This window comes from Urocampus carinirostris, chromosome 15 (assembly GCF_059441175.1).
Source record: "Urocampus carinirostris isolate Australia breed hairy pipefish chromosome 15, RoL_Ucar_1.0, whole genome shotgun sequence".
NCBI lineage: Eukaryota > Metazoa > Chordata > Actinopteri > Syngnathiformes > Syngnathidae > Urocampus > Urocampus carinirostris.
In genome coordinates, this window is record NC_142363.1 from 10466779 (window position 1) to 10487337 (window position 20559).

At 38.8% G+C, this 20559-nt stretch overlaps 1 protein-coding gene and 2 pseudogenes across 1 annotated transcript; 1 reads left to right on the top strand and 2 right to left on the bottom strand.

Moving 5' to 3' along the window:
* Positions 1-1817: 1817 nt before the first annotated feature.
* On the bottom strand, positions 1818-14658 carry gale (UDP-galactose-4-epimerase). Its single transcript, XM_088354249.1, has 11 exons — positions 14544-14658; positions 12724-12847; positions 12529-12659; positions 8129-8242; positions 6108-6284; positions 5898-6011; positions 4305-4371; positions 3866-3951; positions 2539-2616; positions 2333-2447; positions 1818-2242 (listed from the first exon to the last, which is right to left on the bottom strand). Exons 1-11 carry the CDS (start codon positions 14646-14648, stop codon positions 2178-2180), a joined length of 1176 nt encoding a protein of 391 aa, XP_088210375.1. The 5' UTR covers positions 14649-14658; the 3' UTR covers positions 1818-2177.
* On the bottom strand, positions 10542-10655 carry LOC148351535 (U2 spliceosomal RNA; annotated as a pseudogene).
* On the top strand, positions 11222-11367 carry LOC148351536 (U2 spliceosomal RNA; annotated as a pseudogene).
* Positions 14659-20559: the final 5901 nt, after the last annotated feature.

Genomic DNA, 20559 nt, shown 5'->3' on the forward strand with positions numbered 1-20559 from the left:
TCGGGCGTGCAACTTGCACAACGTCTCTGCCCGGGGTGTGTGGAATAGAAAAAAAAAATCGTTATTATTTTTTAACTTTTTTCAAATCAAAGGTTTGCTTTATTCCGATTTTGAGATCTTCGTTTGGTTTGGAAATTTCAGAATTTCGGTTCGTTAGGCAATTTGCATACTCTGCAGCCAATCAGAAGCCTGCATCGAATAACTTCGTGCTTCCGGACTTTCCCGAGCATTGGGCCTGGTCACACAGCCGTTTGCGTCTGTATCGCGGCTGAATCACGACCAGAAATTTCTGCCCGTGAAGCAGACGCTGTTGGACGCTTTGAGATCGCGATACAGACGAGTAACAGCCGTGCTTTACACGCGGCAAGAAATTCACACGCGGTTGGCCGCGCGAAAAAGTTTTGTGCTGCTCAAAACTTTAGACCACGTGGTACACACACGGATATGACGCGGTACAGACGCGGAACGACGTGCTACGGCCGCGGCCAGGGCGTGGTGACACGCGGGTAGGACGCGGAATTTTAGCGGGTAATCGCAGGTGGAGCACGGTCATAGCACATTTGTTCTGCGCCTGTATCGCGGCGTTATCACGTGAATTAGCGTGTGTAACGCGTGTGACGGTCAAACGCTTTTCTCCGCGTATATTCAGCGCGATTTGCCGAGCACACGTCAGTTGTGCTCGAGACGTCAAGGGGTGAACATGGATCCCCGTCACCGTAGTGACCTCGTCTTAATCCATTTTTATTTCTTGACATTTCTCATTTCATAACAAGATAATGAAATAAAAATGAATAACTATTACAATAATAACATATTGGCTTCTTCTTCGGTGCCATAGCTTGAAATATTTATCTTCACGGGACTGTGTCTTGAGCGGTTATGATTTCTACAGCCCGGCTTGGCAGCTTTTATACCCGTGGTCCACACGCGGAAAGGACGTGGAACTGACGCGATGAGAAAGCGCCGGCGTCTGTTTTGCGGGCATACCACGGATGAACAGCGGGTTGGCCAATTTTGCGCATTTCCTACCGCGGGCAAAAAAAAAAAAAAAAAAAAAAAAAAAAAATCGCAAAATTTTATCTGCGATACAGACGCAAAAGGCTGTGTGACCGGGCCCTAAATAAGGTAGTGCATTTGCATATCATTGCCCAAATTAGACGCACAGAGCACACAAGGAAAATGGAGAAGTGGTTAGGAATCAAGGCAAAACCTCAGCACCGGAAAATTGAAAAGAAGCGAACAAAATTTATGACGGTACAAAACGTAAACGTACATTAAAAGCATCGTGGAAAGAGGAGTTCACGTGGCTTGAAGCAGATGACGCAACGCAAACATTGCATGAATGAAGCTGAGTTAATACAGGTACATACTGATGGCGGATGGAAAACAGCGATGTCATATACATGCAATGAAGGTTATAAGTAGATTTATAATAAACTTAACTTTAAAGTGTTGTTTTGTTGTATATTCTGATTATCATTCCTTAATACTTTGCAACAACGGCTTTTTTTGCAATTAGTCGTCTTATTGTGTTTCAAGTAGAGAAAAATGGGGCAGGCAACTTTATGACTGGGCAGGCATCTTTTCAGAGTTGTCTGCCTCCTGTAACTTTTTGTCATGAGTTTCAGACACTGTTAAATGGCAACTAGACGTCAAGGCAGCAGATACTAGTATCACCTACCATTGGGAGTACAGATACCTTAAAATGGCTGGTGACATACTTGCCCATTCCTAATAATTCAATTTAATAGCAATTAATCATTTTTTAAACCCAGGAAAAACTGTAAAAACACAACCTAACCACATTTAAAGACCAATTACCAAAAACACAAATAATTTTATTCTCTTATTATTTTTTTTATAGATCAGGTCAATTCACATTCATGTAGGTCCCGGATTATTAAAGGGCTTCACAAGCCTAAATTTTGACACAAAATCACATGTTCGCTAGGAAACTCAAACACCCCAACATGAGGAAAAATAAGAATCCTTGAGAAATGACTGATATTTTTCTGCTAGCACATAAGGCATGTGGGGGGTTATTAAAACACCCACTTCAGTAATACAATTTTGTAATTATTTTCAAGCATAAATTAGTGTTCCCCTGAATAGTTTACACATGGAATATAAAAACGGCTTTGGTCTTTTGATAAGAACATTTAAAAACTGGAATGATGTCAAGATGCTCCCGCTTTGAAAAATCCGGTCGGGTTCATCGACTGCCAGCGCCAGATATCTTCACCTATATGCAAACAGAAACACGAAATTTCTGATATCATTCAATACTTTAAAAAAAAATCTTTCCTTTTTTAAAGACTGAGGAGAAATTTACACATTCGTTCCAGCGCGAATTCCGCTTTCCACCCGAGCTCCTTCTCAGCCAGTGAGGGGTCGGCGTAAACGCTTGATGCATCGCCTTCTCGACGAGGGGCAATCTTATACGGAATCTGCAAAAAAAAAAAGAAAAAAAATCTTTTTTATTCTATATGACAGGATGTCTTTTATTTTGGCAAAATAAAAACTTTATTTGTGACTTACTTCCTTTCCAGATGCCTTCTTCATAGCGTTTACAATCTGGAGCACCGAGTAACCCAACCCTGTTCCAAGGTTGTAAACCTGTTGACAGCATGTAAATAAATCACACATTAATTTTTTAATCTAATGTTGCCAAATGGCAATATATTTATTGGAAATGTAGAAATATTCTGCACACTAGCAAACAAAAGCCACATACAGTGGGACTTAGAAGTAGCCCGTCATTCTGTGTTTAATATTACCTCCTCGTTCTCTGCTATACAGTGGAGAGAGATAATAACCAGTGATGTGAAGTAAGGTTTGTGTAAGGTGAAGCCAGGGGCGATTTTAGGGTCAGAGCTTTGGGGGTGGCTGAGCACCAAGAGTGTCTGGTTGGTTAAAAAAATAATTTCACTTAAAGTGACTTAGGATCATTCAACACTTTTCAGGAGGGTCACTTCCCATCTGTGAACATCACATTACACTTTGTGGTTAGCAGAAACACTATTACTACGCCATATCCATTTTTTTCTCATTTATTACTAATAGAGTACACACACGCGTACAAAGGAAGCAGCATGGAACGCATAAGTTCTTCGCAATTATTTTCTGTCACGCCCTCGATCGGATGAAGAAATTCTCATGCGACCCCCTGAGAAGTATGTCTCCTCATCCGGGTAATTTATTTTTTCATGGGGTCACTTGAGGGTCTGCTCCATTTCGTATCTATTCTTATACTCATTGCTCAAACTCTGTGTTATATGTACAGTGTGGAGGTTAAATGTAAACTAAACACTGCCAATGAAGGTACTGCACTGCACCTAGTGTACTGGTCGTAATGCTTTTTTTGTACACTTTAAATCGTTAAATTTTTTAGACGCCGCCTATATGCTGCAACGTAAGGGCGGGAAGAGGGGCAAGAGCGGTACTAGAAATCAAATGGACTGAAGTGTGTTGTTTACATATTTGTTTTATTTCACCTTTTTTTTTGTGTGTTTTTCATCATATTTAAGCCTTCCCTCTTTATTAAGGAAAAGAGTGCTTAAAATGCCCCACAGCACAGTAATTTGTTGCATAATTATTACCCAATATGTGAAAATTATGTGATTTTGAAATAATTCCAAGAATTGTGAAGTTAAATAAGAAATAGCTTTAACACTGAATAAACATAACTATTCATTACACCGTAGTTTTAAGGTTATATTTCAATGATGACGGGTGAGGCTATAGGTCATCTGGGTCCCCTGACTGCACATCACCCTTTCAGATACAGGTATACATTTTTAAAAACAAAATTATTTTCAATAAAGCACTTGTATTTATGTTGTATTCATTTCTCTTGTTTTGGTACCTTGCAGCCACAGTTGTCCTTCAGCTTCCTCAGTGCAGCTATATGTCCCTTTGCCAAATCCACAACATGAATATAATCCCTTACACCTTAACAAAAGAAATTTACACATTAGAGGATTGATTAGTGTTTGTGTGTGAATAACTGATTGTCATGAAGGTTACTTTTGAAACATAGAGGTCTGAAAAACTTCCAATAAATAATCCGTATCATGAAATGCTCAAGCATGTTCATGAAAAGACACAAAAAAAACTCATTTTTTTTAAGGTGAGGTTTGTCCGTTTTTGGATCAGTGAGCAGATCAAAAATCAAAGTGTAAAAAACAAATGTAATAAATGTATAACCTAGAATCTCTTCATAGAACACCTTCTTGATCTATGACCTCTATAATGTCGACATTTAAATGAACTCTTCCTTTAACTTCGAATGTGATAATTGTTACCTGTTCCATCCAGGGTGTCATAATCATTTCCAAATACACTGAGGAACTCCCTTCTCCCGACAGCAACCTATAAAAAATGGAATTGAAGTCTATTTATGCAAGTGTCAGACACATAATTTAACTCAAATTGCTGTGGAAAATAAAAACACCATTTAATGAATAAGGAAAATCATATAATCTCGATGCCACTCAACTGAGCATGTTATGAGGCACAAATACATCATGTAAGGAAAAAGAATACACCTTTTTGGAATTCAGATTTTTCTTTTTTTTTTTTTTTAAATCAGATGAACATTCTTCCTCAATCACAAAGCACATGTTGTGTCACTCAGAGCAGGCTGGCGAAGACACAATCCTGATTGGCTGTCGTCCTTGGCTTTCCGTTCAGTCAGTTTTGAATGTTGCGTTTACAAAACAAATGGAAAAAATAATAAGATTCAAACCAACCCGAAAATATCTTTAAATTAAAGCTAAATCATTGAAAATTGTTAAGTATTATTTTTCTTAATTTATGATATTTAAACAATTCGGAACTTATACGTCTAGTATTTTCCTTATTGTTCTCAATTTCAATTAAAGTTATAGCCAAATTACAACCTTTTTTATACATTAATAAATGGATGTCCATGTGCTTTCCTTCAGTCAGTTTTGAAAGTTATCTTTACAAACAAATCATAATATTATTCCAGTCAACCATAACATGTATTATATTCCATTTACTTTATTATTGGTTTATTTTCAACACAAGGATACTGCTGGAAGTGTGAATTTCCCTATGGGGATGAATAAAGTATCTATACAGTGGGACCTCGCTACTTCGCAGTTACACGTTCGCGGGTTCAGAGCTTCGCGGGTCTTAAAAAAAAAAAAAAAAAAAAAAAAAAAAAAAAAAACTATCATTTTTTTTTGTGTGAGCATTTTTGAAGGGGTGTCGCTACTTCACAGATTTTCACTTTTTGCGGGTGGTTTTGGTCCCCATAAACCGCAATAACCGAGGGATTACTGTACATCTATCTTTCTAACAATTACTTTTCGTAAATTTTAAGCAGGTTGCATTACAAATAGGTTCCTTATATGAGAGCATTATTTTATTCATGTTTGACGATATTATGTATTATTTATCTTGTTTTAAGACTAAATAATTTCATTGGTATTTTTATCGTTTACAATTATTTTTTTTAACAATTGAGAACGTGATAACATAATAATATATAATAATATATGAGTGTCCATGTGCAAAAACAAAGTGATAAATAAGACCTATAGTACTTAGTAATTTTTCAAACAGAATACGGTTATCAGAGAAAATATATTTCCATCTGCAAAATAAATGTAACGTAAGGTCGGGATTTAAAAGTATTTTTTTTAATATATTAGTTATTTCATGGCAATCTGCCATTCGTTTAATTTTAGGTTTCTTAATGTTGATTGGCCACCGGCAGGAAGCCAATACTTGTATTGGCTATGGTCAAGAGTACCGATTCTTTGAATAGGATGGTATCAGCAATGATATCTACTCTTAGTTTTGGTACCTGCTCATTCTTAATAGTGATGCAATTAAAGGAGAAAAAAAAAATTAAAGCATTTATGTACCTGGGCAACATATGGTAGTAAATTATTAGGGATGCCCTGGGGGTCTTCTCCGATCAGGCCAGAGGAATGAGCGCCAATGGGGTTGAAATACCGCAGCAATACCGAATTCCAACTCTGTTCACATAATACGCACACACAAAAACAGAGTAAAATCACTTTTTTGTCCAGCAAATGCAAAAAAAAAAAACCCTCTCAAGTTAGATCTCATACCTTGTGAGCTTTACAGTGGTCTTTGATCATCTCCTCGATGAAGTACTTGGTCTTGCCATAAGGGTTGGTGCAGCTGCCGACGGGGTGCAGTTCGTCGATGGGGAGACGTTGAGGCTCTCCGTACACGGTGGCCGAGCTGCTGAACACTAAGTTGTGCACGCCGTGAGCCTGCATCACCTACCGAATGAGGCACAGTTATGGGCAGGGGTGTCCAACATACGGCCCGGGGGCTAGTTCAAGCCCGCGAGCCGATGCTGAGAGAAGCAAAACAGAAATGAAAGCGGCCTCAACTCAAATAATGACCTGAATTTTTAAATGTCTACTATATGCGTGGTCCGTGACCTTTTCTGTACCACTGACCTATTTAATGTGACGATATTCTCGTGGCCTGGCTGAATAATAACAATAACAATACTAGTAAAAATAATAAGCCCTAATTTACTGTGTAAATCACTTGACAAGTGATTGCACAGATGACATAGGAAAAGGCATTAGATCGTATCCTATCGTTACACAATTTTTTACCCATTGTACCACGTTGTACAACGTTGTTGTTACGGCTGAACTCATGCCCATAATGCTCCATCACATCTTTTACAATGTGGTACAGTGAGTAAAAGTAGTACGATGATGAAATAAAACATAATTCTTTTTCTTTTGCCATCGGCGTTTTCCGTAATTGATTCCCATTGCATCCAATGCTGAGCAAATGTGGTCAGCAGGTAATTGCAACTACCGTAAAACCCCTTGAATAACTAGCAACTAAATTTGAGTTTATTTTCGGGTAAAACATGTCTATACATGAATAAATACAGTATAAGCCCAGAAAAAAAAGGCAACTTTTTATTTATTTCTGTGCTTTAGGTCATTTTTATTAAACAGGATCACCAACCTTTTCAAAGCGGAGACCTACATTTTGTTACTGAAGGGTTACCATTTTGATACACATTTTTATTACAACAATCTGTTATTACAATGTTATTACCAGGTTATAATTATTAGTTAATTCAACCACAACAAGATCATATCAGAAATCAAATTCACTAGAAAAATCGCAATGACCCATCACTGGTGAGCTATTTTCAGGACCTGTCCATAGGCTGCTCAGCTTTTTTTCTGGTGCTACCTGGTGCCCGCAGATTGGAGACCCATGATATAATAGATAATAAATCTTGACAACAAAAGTCCCAAATTCGGATATCTTTTTCATTAAAAAAATAAATAAAATGCAGAAAAACATTTTTGAATGGTTAAATCAATCATTTAGAGCAGCACAGCGGCGCAGTGGTTAGCGCGTGTGCGGCACAGTTCTGAGGTCATGGGTTCAAATCCAGCTACCGGACTGTGCGGAGTTTACATGTTCTCCCCGTGCTTTCGTGGGTTTCCTCCGGGCACTCCGGTTTCCTCCCACAGTCCAAAAACATGCATTTCAGGTGAATTGGCCGGTCCAAATTGTCCCTAGGTGTGGATGAGCGAGCGAGTTGTCTGTCCCTGTGTGCCCTGCGATTGGCTGGCAACCAGTTCAGGGTGTCCCCTGCCTACTGTCCGAAGATGGCTGGGATGGGCTCCAGCACCCCCGCGACCCTACTGAGGATAAGCGGTGCAGCCAATGGATGGATGGATGGAAATCCATCATTTACATGAATTTGCACTTAAATTAGTGTTTGTGTGCCATTTTTGTCACTTTTTAGTTTGCAGGAGTTTCCCAGAGTTAAATAAACTGTTGTAGAAATGAATTTACATTTTTTTTGTGACTTTTTTTGCAAAGGCACATTTGATAAACACAACAATATATTAAATCTTAGCGAACAAAAATACAGAGGAAAATACAACCAATAAGTTTTCTAATGCACGCCGTGAAAATTATGAGCCTCTCAAAGAACCCCAGCCCTACAACTAAGGCATGCTTTTTATATTTTATTAATTTACAAGCGTGAGTTTCATTTGTCTGCCATGTGGCATCTGAGCTAAAATGAGTTTGACATCCCTGTTTACAGGCATCTAAGCTCCGGTGGACTCACCTCAAGAAGGTTCATGGAGGCGATAAGGTTGACCCTGTAGTAGCGTAATGGCTGCTGCACCGACTCGCCGACAGCCTTCAGGCCAGCAAAGTGAATCACGGCGCTAAAAGAATGCTGTGAAAGAAGAAAAATCAATTATTCAAGTGGAATAGCTTTGCGTGTTTCAGGAACATCGGCAGGAGTAAGAGAAAACGCGATTTGTGGAGAAACAAGCGAAAATCCTTTTCACATTTTATGGCGAGTCATTCTGTCTGCTACAAAGAATAAATAGAATAATTTTAAATTGTATTTTTTGGGGCAAATATCAAATATCTCACATGGAAGTAGTTTATGACCACTTTTGTTTCAAGGTGAATTAAACAAATATCCTGTGCTGCTGAAAATGCTGATTTAATACTGAATGTATATGACTTAACATCAAAACATTTTGCCCAATTGACAGATATATTTAGTAACTTTAAGTATTTTATCTTTATTATCATTGATATTAATTTCATTATAATCTAACAATTGCGTGTGTGTGTGTGCTTGTATATTTAGCTTCCCCGGTCATTGGGTGGGGGAAGGGTAGGGAACTATGGCTTCTTGTTGTAGCTGCTTGTGTTTATACAGCACTTCTAGTTGCAATTCATTCCCTGGAAGGTGCCTTTCAAATACATTTTGATTTGTGTACTATAGACATTTCTTTCGAATATTTTCTTGTAAATTAAGAACATTGTGCTTTAAATTAGGAATATAGAATATAGCAGATGGAAGATAATGCATCTGCTTTTAAAATATTCGAGTGACTTCAGTTAAAGCGGACTTTTAAATCGCAAACAAAACTAAATATAGGCTTCTTAATTGGAAATTTTGGAATATAATCCTATGTTCTCTTTGGATATTATATGAATATTTATGTTTTTCTGTGGTAGTCTTTTGAAAATATTCTTATAAGTATCATTTTAAATATTTTAAAGTAAAAAAAAAAATCGTATAATCAGGAGAATAATATTAAAAAAATAATATATTGGTACTTGGGCAGCACGGCGGGGCAGTGGTTAGCGCATGTGCGGCACAGTTCTGAGGTCATGAGATCAAATCTCCTGTGTGGAGTTTGCATGTTCTCCCCGTGCTTACGTGGGTTTCCTCCGGGCACTCCGGTTTCCTCCCACATTCCGAAAACATGCATGTTAGGTTAATTGGCCGGTCCGAATTGTCCCTAGGTGTGAATGAACGAGTGTGTTGTCTGTCCCTGTGTGCCCAGCGACTGGCTGCCAACCAGTTTGGGGTGTCCCCTGCACGAAGATAGCTGGGACGGGCTCCAGCAACCCCGCGACCCTACTGAGGATAAGCGGTGCAGATAATGGATGGATGGATATTGGTACCTAAAATATTTATATGTTGTTACCATAATTAGCTTAATTTGACTAGAAAAAAATAATAAAAAACATTGGAAAATACTAAAAAGTATTAAATAAAATATGACTGGATATCCCCGAGACCCTACTGAGGATAAGCGGTGCAGCTGATGAGATGAGATGACTGCATATGGGCGGCACGGCGGATGGGTTGGTTAGCGCGCAGCCCCACGGTGCAGAGGTTCAGGGTTCAAGTCCAGCTACCGCAAGCTCCCCGTGTGGACTTTCCATGTTCTCCCCGTGCCTGCGTGGGTTTCCTCCGTGGACTTCGGTTTCCTCCCGCATTCCAAAAACATGCATCTTATGTTGATTGACCGGTCCAAATTGTTCCTAGGTGTGAATGAATGAGTGAAGTTGTCTGTCTCTGTGTGCCCTGCCACTGGCTGGCTACAAGTTCAGGGTGTCCCCTGCCCACTGCCTGAAGATAGCTGGGATGGGCTCCAGCCCTCCCGCGACCCTACTGGGGATAAGCGGTGCAGATAATGGATGGATGACTGCATATTAAATGTAACAACAAAATAATACAGTGTAATTTGGTCTTTTTTTAATGCAAAACCAAGTTAAAAAACATTACCGTAAATTCCGGACTATAAGCCGCTACTTTTTTCCCAAATGTTCAGCCCTGCGGCTTATTCAGTGAAGCGGCCAATTTATGTAATTTTTCTAACGGCCACCAGCGGCGCTGGAGTATAAAAGGTAAGATTAAGACCAGTAGAATATGTGCGCCAAGAAAGACTGCAACCTCTAAGTTTATCCATACATTTTCTGTTAAGTAAAGGTACGTTCTGATAATGAGGAAGACGCCCTTGATGGCAATAGTTATGAGGATGAAGTTGAGGACGATCTACTGTGAATTGGGGTTTTTAAGGGTTATTTATCTATCTTCGTTATTCATTATTCATTATCCGTTATCGGTCAGTTCATAATACGCTACAAAGCCTAGGAGTCGGGACACCTACTCTCAGCCAAAAGGCCAAGCTAAGGTCCTAGCCCTAAAGCCTTGTTGCGATCATTGCGAATGCACCGTTCCCGGAGGTACTGCAATACTGGGCCGATGCGTGGAGTGGACAGAGCAAGCTCTTATTCCATCTCCGGAATGCAAAAATCAAAGCTACTCCAAAAGGAGTAACAGGCCAAGCTGGCCTAGCATGTACAGTTAGATTCCCACAGCCAGCACGGACATAAAGTACGCAATTCAAAAATCAAATTTCACAATTGCGGAATGCTTTTTTTTTGACAGGCACGTTTGATGCATTGCGAGCGTGATCCTACTAGCGTGTTGGTACCTTTCAAAGGCACTGTTTGGGATGAAAGTTATATTATTAAAGCTTTGAAAACTCTCTCGGTGTACCTTCTTTCTCGTAAATATGTGTAACCATGTATAATATGTATTTGCAACTGTATATTTTTCTAATGTATTTATTTTAGAGATTTATTCTGTTATGTGTTCTACGGGCGAATCAAAAAGAAGGGGCGGAGCAAACGCGGGCTGATGGGAAGTGGGGTAAAGCTGAGTTACCGGTAGATCTGTCTGTTGTCGCAGCGGACAATAGTGGATATATATTTTTCCCACCCTTAACTTTGGAAATATACATACATATATATATCATATATATATATTGTTTCCTTGGATTACTTTCAACGGGACCTGGACTTTACAAGTCTGCATCATACGTTAATTACGGGTATCATTTTCCATTCATGGTGCTGACTGTGGTTCTAGGATTGTGTACTATTGACTCTTTGATTTTTGCATTTCGGAGATGGAATATGAGCTTGCTCTGTCCACTCCACGCATCGGCCCGGTATTGCAGTACCTCCGGGAACGGTGCATTCGCAATGATCGCAGCATGGCTTTAGGACTAGGACCTTAGCTTGGCCTTTTGGCTGAGAGTAAGTGTCCCGGCTCCTAGGCTTTGTAGCGTATTATGAACTGACCGATAACAGATAATGGATAATGAATAACGAAGATAGATCAATAACCCTTAAAAACCCCAAAACCCCTTTTAGATTGTGTCGGTAGGAAGCTGGGAGGCTAGGACCTTGACTCAGCCTCTTGGCTGGGAGCTAGTGTCTCGGCCAATTGGCTTTGTAGTGTATTATAATTTAACCGATAACGGATAATGGATAAATAATAAAGAATTTAGAGCAATAATCCTCTACAAAACTACAACCGTGGAACTTACAGCCTGGTCTGTGTTAAACTTGTGTTCGTGTCACAAGTTTTAATGTGGGCACACGCGGCTCATACACAGGTGCGGCTTGTGTAAGTACAAAAGTGGAAAATCACTTAAAAAGTGGTGGGTGCGGCTTATAATCAGGTCCGCTCTATAGTCTGGATTTTATGGTAAATAGGAATAAAATAGGAAAAATATTCTGGCAGTAGGCCAAGAGATTCCCGCATAACCATATTCACTTTCAACAAGAGAGCACATTCAGGTTGACTTGAATAATATGAATGAAAAAATAGATGGCCAAATAATCAATGATATTGCCTATTACCTTGTTTTATTTTCAAATATTTGTATTTACATTTTCTCTTTACTGATGGTTCAGATAATTGAAGGAGACAGTAAACATAGGGGTCTCCATTGAAAAACAATATGTAAGTATGACATTTCCCACCTAAACAACATGTCAGCCACACATTCACAGCATCCAGGGAAAAAACAAAATTAAAAAAAGGGACTTAAATGAAAACATAGTAGTTCCAATATTAAGAAAGAATATCAAATAAGAAATATAACCATATGGATACCTATACACACACACTATATATATATACTTTATACTTACTGCATATATATATATATATATATATATATATATATATATATATATATATATATATACATACACAAATATATATTACCTTATTTTCAATTATTTCGGGTGGTCAGAATAATGATGCATAATGATAAAATCTACTGTTAAAAAAAAATTACCCCTAATTTTAGAATTAATTGACTTTAATGAATCGTGTTGAGTGGACTTCCACACCTTTTTGAACACTCCATCCAGGGCAGCTTTGTCCAAAAGGTCCAGTTCATGAAATTCAATGCTAGTGTTGAAAATCTTCTCGATCCTCTGTATGCTCTCAGGCAAACATCCATCTCCTCCATTCTTAGCACCTACAGACATTCAAAGTTGAACAGACCTTACTTGGGTAAGAAAGACTTACTGAATGCTAATTACCTTTGACGGCATTGCTGAAATTATCGACCACAACAGGTTGGTAGCCGGCTTCGATAAGCGACACTACACAGTGACTCCCGATGTAACCGGCACCGCCTGTAACCAGCACCTTCTCTGCCATTCTCTGCAAGTCATGCATATACATTTTTAGGTTTATATTTTCATCTCGACTCACTTTCTCTGCATCTTGTGAATGTGCTTAATTGCTGTTGAGATTGTCATGATTGTTTTCTCTTATTAGTGTCAATAAATTTGTTCAAACCAAAAAAAAAAAAATCTTGTGTGAGCAAGGCATACGTAAGCGCAAAAGTGAGCACATAATTTACGGTAAAATTTACGGTAAAAATAGTGCCGAATTTTGGTCTTTTTATATGTAAAATTATACTTGCAATACACCATGACTGGATAAAAAAAAAAGAAAATGTGTTTGACATTATCCAAAAATGGAAAAGGAAATCTTCAAGTGGTTTAAAGACAAAATGGATAGGGAGTGTCTCGGACGTGTTAGTTTACAAGCTCTAAAATTGCACGGGCCAAGAAATATGAAGTGTTCACTGCTTCCACAGTTTGGTGTACAGGTTTTCTTCTGTTTCTTTATCATATTAGGGTTTTTAGGGCAGTATTATGGGGTCTGCTTCAATATGAGTGTATACGGTAATTTGTGACTAGATAGTTACTTTAAGAGTAACGTGTTACTTTTGGATGTCAGTAATCTGGGGGGGTCGGGCCAAGCAATTACTAGTCTCTATAACTTTTCAGTAATGCGCCCACCACTGGTGAGGAGATAGCACTCATTTCTTTAAAGTGATCCCATAATATAGGTGGGGACAAAACAACGATTGCTTAATATAGGTGGGGAAACGTCCCCTACTCCCTTGCCGTGGGTTGATCCTAAAAAAACTAGTGGCGCCCCTGGATTACAAGGAACCGTGTTTTTTCTCCTTCTTCCCTGACAATGAGTTGTCTGGGTTTTGGAACAATAACATAAAAATTGCATAGAATCTTTTTTTTTTTAAATCACATAAGCGTGTACAGTACTGTATTGGACTAGTTTATTTTAGGGAGTGGCCAAAGTATGACGTCATTGTTGGTGAGGACACGTGACTACTGTAGGAAGCGGTGCAGAGACATAAGTAGCTTGGAATACTGTATGACTCCGAATTTTATAAATTAAAGCCAAAAGAAAACTGTATTGACAATATTATTACCATGGCTGCATTCTGCATTCTCGACTGCAAATGTATATGAAAAAAAAATATCTTTCATCGCATTTCAATGTAAAGTAGGACGATAAATTTTATCCATAAACATTTCAAACATTTTTAAACCTTTTGGTATTTAAATGTGAGGTATCCACCCCCTCGAACCTTGGCATGTTTTTATTTATATTTTCCTGTAATTTGGATTGTTTGTAAAATTTGGTTCTATTGTTAATACAACATTACAGTGACAATTTTGTATTCAAGTGTTTATTTTCAGTAAAGCTGAGACACATCAGTAATTCAACTTCCATTTATACTGTACTTTATTTTCTTCTTCTCGATCAAGAGTTTGTCACTTGGGTGTTGGATAAGGAATTTATATGTCCGGTGGTTTTAATTTAGCTTAAAAATTCATTTAAAGCGCGAGAAAAGACGGGTAGAAAAATATCTTGGTATTTATATGACTCCTTATAAAGATATTTAAATACACTTCATGTAATCACTGCGTATACATGATTTAGATCATTTATATTATTGATACGAAGAGTCCGCAATGCCCCGAACTTCTAAAATGCGCATGTAAATCATTTATGGTGAAATGCATGTGGAAATACTTACTTTAAAATAGTTGCCGTGGTCGATAAGTGAGGACGAAGCGTAGAAATATAATAATCCTGCAGACGTCTTTACTTCCTTATAGATGCATCCTGGAGAGTTCACCATTGAAATAGGACTTCCTTTGAGTGGAATTCCAAAGTAAATGTCTTTGCTATTCAAAATTAAAACATTACCCAAGTAACCCCACTTAAATTTCAAATATACATCATCATACACCAATTATGAGTTGTGCAATACTTAATGTGCTTGAAGTAAAGTAAACCTACTCTAGATTTCCATAGTTGAACTTATTTTGAAAGGTTCAGCACAAACCTGGAGCTTTCTTCCTGGGTACGGAAAAACGGCCACGTGAAATTGACGTCACTTTTATGGAACACGAAATGACGCCCTCACCTATCCACACAGAAAGGTAATTGTTTGCAAGCCTACCTGAGACTTTCATGAATGGAAGTGAAGGAAAAGAAAAGTGCCACGTTGCACTCCGCAAAGGAGCGTCGAATGAGAGTTTATGAGGAAACTGCAGTTAAAAAATGTCAAATTTAAATATAGATCAGAAACTTAAATAACCTTAACATTTTATTCAACATCATCTAAAAAATAATATTTCTTGTTAGTAAAGTTAGTAACTTTTTTTTGGTGTAATGTTTTATTCATTTTTCGAAAGTTTTATCGCCGTTTCCAGAATCTCTCATCTTTCGCCATTTTATTTTAGGTGATTAGTATATTTAACTCAGTCCCCATAAAAGTGCGGCAGAATAAATTAAACCTTTTGTTTGTAATCGTATAAAAGATACGCATATTAATTATTACATTAAATGGATTTCTACAAAAGCTAACAATGTGCTTCACTGGACACAACACCTAAATAAATTACACACACATTAAAATGTTTTTGGAATAAAGCAATGAACATCAAAGAGCACAATCACAAATATCTTGATTGAGTTTCCTTCATTTCGAATGGGCTTTTACAGTGACCCACAAACCCCTATTACAGATACATAGACCTAAGCCTAAACTATTATACATCGTTTTATTGTTCACAACTAATTTCAAATTTCCATATGCTTATGTCAATTGGAAATTTGGATTTGTCTTCTCTTTTACCAGATGTAGTGTAGGACAGTACACACAAACATGTCAGGACCAGAACAGACGGAGGACCCAGACGCGCAACGTTTTCACACAAGCTTTAGTTTACGGGAATGGGGCAGTCATGCGCGTGAACACAAACGCCAGTGATTCGGCGATCGCTAGGCGGAAGAAGTGAGACAGAAGACCGGTGCGGAAAAACAGGAAGCCAAAGGCAGACAAGATCGATACCAGATACACTAGCAGATAACGGACAGACGATATCGATACCAGATACTAGAGCAAGATACCGGACAGGACGAGACAGGCGGGATCGATACCGACGCAAGATGTCGGACAGGATGAGACAGTCAACAGGAGACAGGAGCAAGATATCAGACAGGACGGGATAGACGGGATTGATACCAAAATCTGGAGACTGGAGTCTCATAGCAGACTCGACGAGACAGACGGGATCGATACTGGAGACTGGCGCAAGATATCAGACAGGATGAGACAGGCGGGATTGATACCGGAGACTGGAGTAAGATATCGGACAGAACGAGATAGACGGGATCAATACCAGGTACTGGGGTTCGGAGTCAGATATCAGACAGGACGAGACAGACGGGATTGATACCAGATACACGAGCCGATACTGGACAGACAGGATCGATACCGGACTGGGCAGGACAGACAGGGACGATACGGACAGAGTCAAAATACACGTATTGCGGGTGCAGAGGTTCATTGACGGACTGACAAAGGGTAAGTGAGAGCACTGAGCTAAAATCGGAGGGAAGCCAATCTGGCAACGAGCCGCAGCTGGCGCCAAACGGGCGGGGCCAATTGATGGCAATGGGCAACCGTGACGAAACATTTGGTTTTTTTTTCGTTTTTACTTCAGATTTACATTCAGTCCTAGTCCATCATAATTACAGAAAGGTTGTTTGAACGGTTTATAATAATTTCCATCTACGCTAGGATTAGAAGTCACACCTTATAACCAGGACCTCATTTGCAGCCCTTCAAAATGTGCTTTAATCAGAAGCAGACATCGATTGGGAATACCATGTTAATTAATTTGACTTTGTACTGCCAGGTATTATGAAAATATTTTTTGGGCTACTCATTACCGTGAAGGACTACCAGTTTAATATACATTTCTAAAATAACAATTTATGTTATTAATATGTTGTTACTATGTTATAACCATGTTCTAATTATTAGAAGTTAAGTCAACCGCTAAAAAAAATCATGTCCATTAGAATCTTAAATTTACTATAAAATCGCAATAATCCATTCATGGTGGTGGTGAGCTATTTTCAGAACCTGTTCTGAGGGAGCTCGCTGGTGCCCGCAGGTACCACGTTCGGTACCCCTACCTTAAGGTATCGCGATGTAGCTATTATAATTATAGCTTGCCCTTTAGTGTCTGTTTAATAATAAAGAACCAAAAAAAGAAAGGAATGGTAAACTACCATTAAATGTTTGCAATATTAAATTAAATATTACTTTGGGATTTTAATGTAATTCTCCCAAAATATCAGGACAATAATGTCAGAATCCTCTAGGTCAGTGGTGTCCAAACTTTTAAGAAAGCGGGCTAGTTTTGGTAAGATAAAAATGTGTTAGGTCTGACTTTTCAGCCTGATATATTTTGAACAGTCTAATAAATTCACCCTCTGTGAAATGTTTGCACTGCTTGGTGAACAGAGTCGCAGCCCCGTAGCTTGCCTTTGTAGCATTTTCATTTGACTCACAGGGTCTCGTGAAAAGCGCTGCTTTGCCAGTAAAACAGCTTCCAGTTGCTTCACCTTTTGACAGCATGTGTTTCCAGTTAGAATCGTTCTTCTTGATACTATATTCTTTGAAAACAGCCACAGTCTCTTGGCAAAACAGAGAGATGCGGTTGTCTCGAATTAGATAGAAGATAGATAGATGGATAGATAGATAGATAAATATAAAAATAAAATGTATAATGTCGAAATATGTACATTTGCCTTGAAAATGCCAAATTTGTTGGAGTTTTGCACAATAGATGGATAGATAGATAGATAGATACTTTATTCATCCCCGTAGGGAAATTCACACTTCCAGCAGTCTATGGTGAAAAAATACTAAAATTTCCACTTGTCCTGTGAGGGGCAGCCCTCACAGTTACATTTCCTTTTTTTTATTTTTTACAGTACTCATGTCAGATGAGGTGGGATAAAATACCACACTGGTAGGGTGTATTTCAATGGCTGAAAATCCAGTGGCCATCGGCTGCCATCCTTATCAGTGTGGACAAGCCAGTAGGGATTTTACTGTCTTGTTGTATGCAAAATGTTTTTATACAGTACTTTGAGTGGCAATTTTTTTTTACCTCAAAAGTGCTTTACAAATAAATGTGATCTGATTAATTTTGTGACAGGGGTCGCGGGCCAGTAAAAATCTCTTGGGCCGTAATTGTCCCATGGGCCAAACTTTGGACATCCCGACTATAGGTGAACTTTATGTTATGTAAAATAACTGCAAATTTCCCCACCTTTGAGTATTTAAAAAAAAATGATAGTTCGTATATTTTTTCTTATTATTCAGATTAATATTTTTTTTTCTTAATTTCCCCATGTTGAGGTTTTTGAGTATTTCTCTGACCTTATCTAATAAGTCTGTAGTCTGTGCAGCCCTTTGAGACTTTTTGTCATTAAGGGCTATACAATTAAACATTACTTGAATTGACTTAATGAATTCGTTTTTTTTTTGACCACTAGGAGTCTCTTAATAATACACAATGCCCCTTTAATGAAGCCGTGCAATTAAATGCTCCTCCGCTAAAGGGTAGAATATACAGTTATCACACTCATATACTTTTTTTGACATTCCTGTTTGTTAATGCACTTTAAAGGGTTTGAATGTAAAATACTATCAGAAAAGTGTCCTGACTGAGCAAAGGAAAATTGTTAAAATAACATCTTTCCGATAACAATTGCGTCCATTACAGCGGCAACCACTGATGACAACAATTCAAAAAGACAAGACTGTTTAAAGCTATGCTTAATACTGTGCACGCCATTATTCTATAGTTTATGACTAATTTTGTCCTCATATTCTTGTCTTCTTGTCCTTGAGGGAGAAGGATGAGCATGCATGGTGCATGCATTCCGAGCTATCGTGCCGACACTTGGACCTGATGTACACTATCATCTAGAACCTGATGCATTGTCAAGATTTTCTGACTCGAAGCTTTGTTATTGCCTGATTTTCATTTTGATGATGCCTGTGTGTTGTCTGTCAGTGTCCTTGCAACATCCATTGCGGCCTGATCATCCTGGAAGGGGGATTACCTCATGTGCTTCTCAGTTTCAAGGTTTCCTTATTTTTGAATTTTCCTTGTCTTCATGTGGGATTTAGATCAGGGGATGTTGTAGTGGCAGTCTGTGCAGTCCTTATAGACTTTTTTCGGCGATACAAATAAACATAACATCACGTGACTTGACATTTGAATCCCAAGTTTGCTCACATGGCTTTTAAATCACCCTGTGCGTTAATCGAACAGGGCGATCCGTTGAAGCATACTACTTTGATTCTTATGGGAACAAAAATAGAAGGTAATGGATGGAATGAGCAAGGGTGTGACCATCCGCGGGGTTCCCATCTGATTCTCTTCATCTCTCCTTACCAGAGTGCCAGTTAATCCTCTCCGCCCGGACTCCTCCCAGCCTGGATCCCAGCAGGACCGAGCGGCCCCCGGTGAAAGGCGAGCTGCATTAACGCTGAGAACTTCTCCTCCCATGCCCGTCTTCCAGTCAAAGATGATTGGAGATTACAGGCCTGCAGCAACATGGCAGTTCTCCATCTTAACTCATACCTCCCAACTCGTACATTTCCCCCTTATTTTATTCGTTTTGTTTTTACCATTTCGTATAACCATTTTTGTACGTGGGGAGAAAAACAATTAAAATATACTTCTACCCTATAATATGCAACACTAAATTTACTGCAAGTGGGGAAAGAAGTAAGAAAGATGCTTGAAGAATTATTTGTGTTCTTTACTCGGTAAACCAACTTGTTCACACAAATTATCCATGTTTTTGGTCTATACAGTGTGTGTTGTTGTGAGTAAATGGGTGCCGCGTTGTGTTAGTAAGGGTTGTTATCGCTTAATAGGGGGAATAGTAATCATTAATAATGTAGACGTTTGTAATTCTGCTGTAGTATTTTAATAGTAGGACTTGTGTAGTATTTTTTTAGTATTTCCATAGTAGGGTTGTTTCAAGGTGGTGTCCATGACTTCAAAAAATATTTTACTCGTTAACACCACCTTCTGGCTGAAATCATAAATTACTCTCTTAGATGCACTCGAATAAACTCTTTTTGTCATCCTTTTTGGGTTTGGGTTGGCATTTTGACTGTATTTGAAACAGTAATTTTCTTACTTTCACCATTTTCATCCTCGGATAAATAAAAACAACCAACACGCACGTGAAATCACTCTCCACCGCCCTCATCCTCCGCCTCCTTTCGTCCAGCCTAATTCTCATATACAGTATATGTATATACATGTATGTGTATATATAATATATATATATTAGGGCAGCACGGCGGCGCAGTTCTGAGGTCATGAGATCGAACCTTCCTGTGTGGAGTTTGCATGTTCTCCCCGTGCTTGCGTGGATTTCCTCCGGGCACTCCGGTTTCCTCCCACATTCCAAAAACATGCATGTCAGGTTAATTGGCCGGTCCAAATTGTCCCCTTGGTGTGAATAGACAAGTAAGTTGTCTGTCTCTGTGTGCCCTGCAACAGACTGGCTGGCAACCGGTTCAGGGTGTTCCCTGCCCTGTGCCCGAAGATAGCTGAGATGGGCTCCAGCACCCCCGCGGCCCTACTGAGGATAAGCGGTGCAGATAATGGATGGACGGGATATATATATATACATATATATATATCATCTCATCTCAT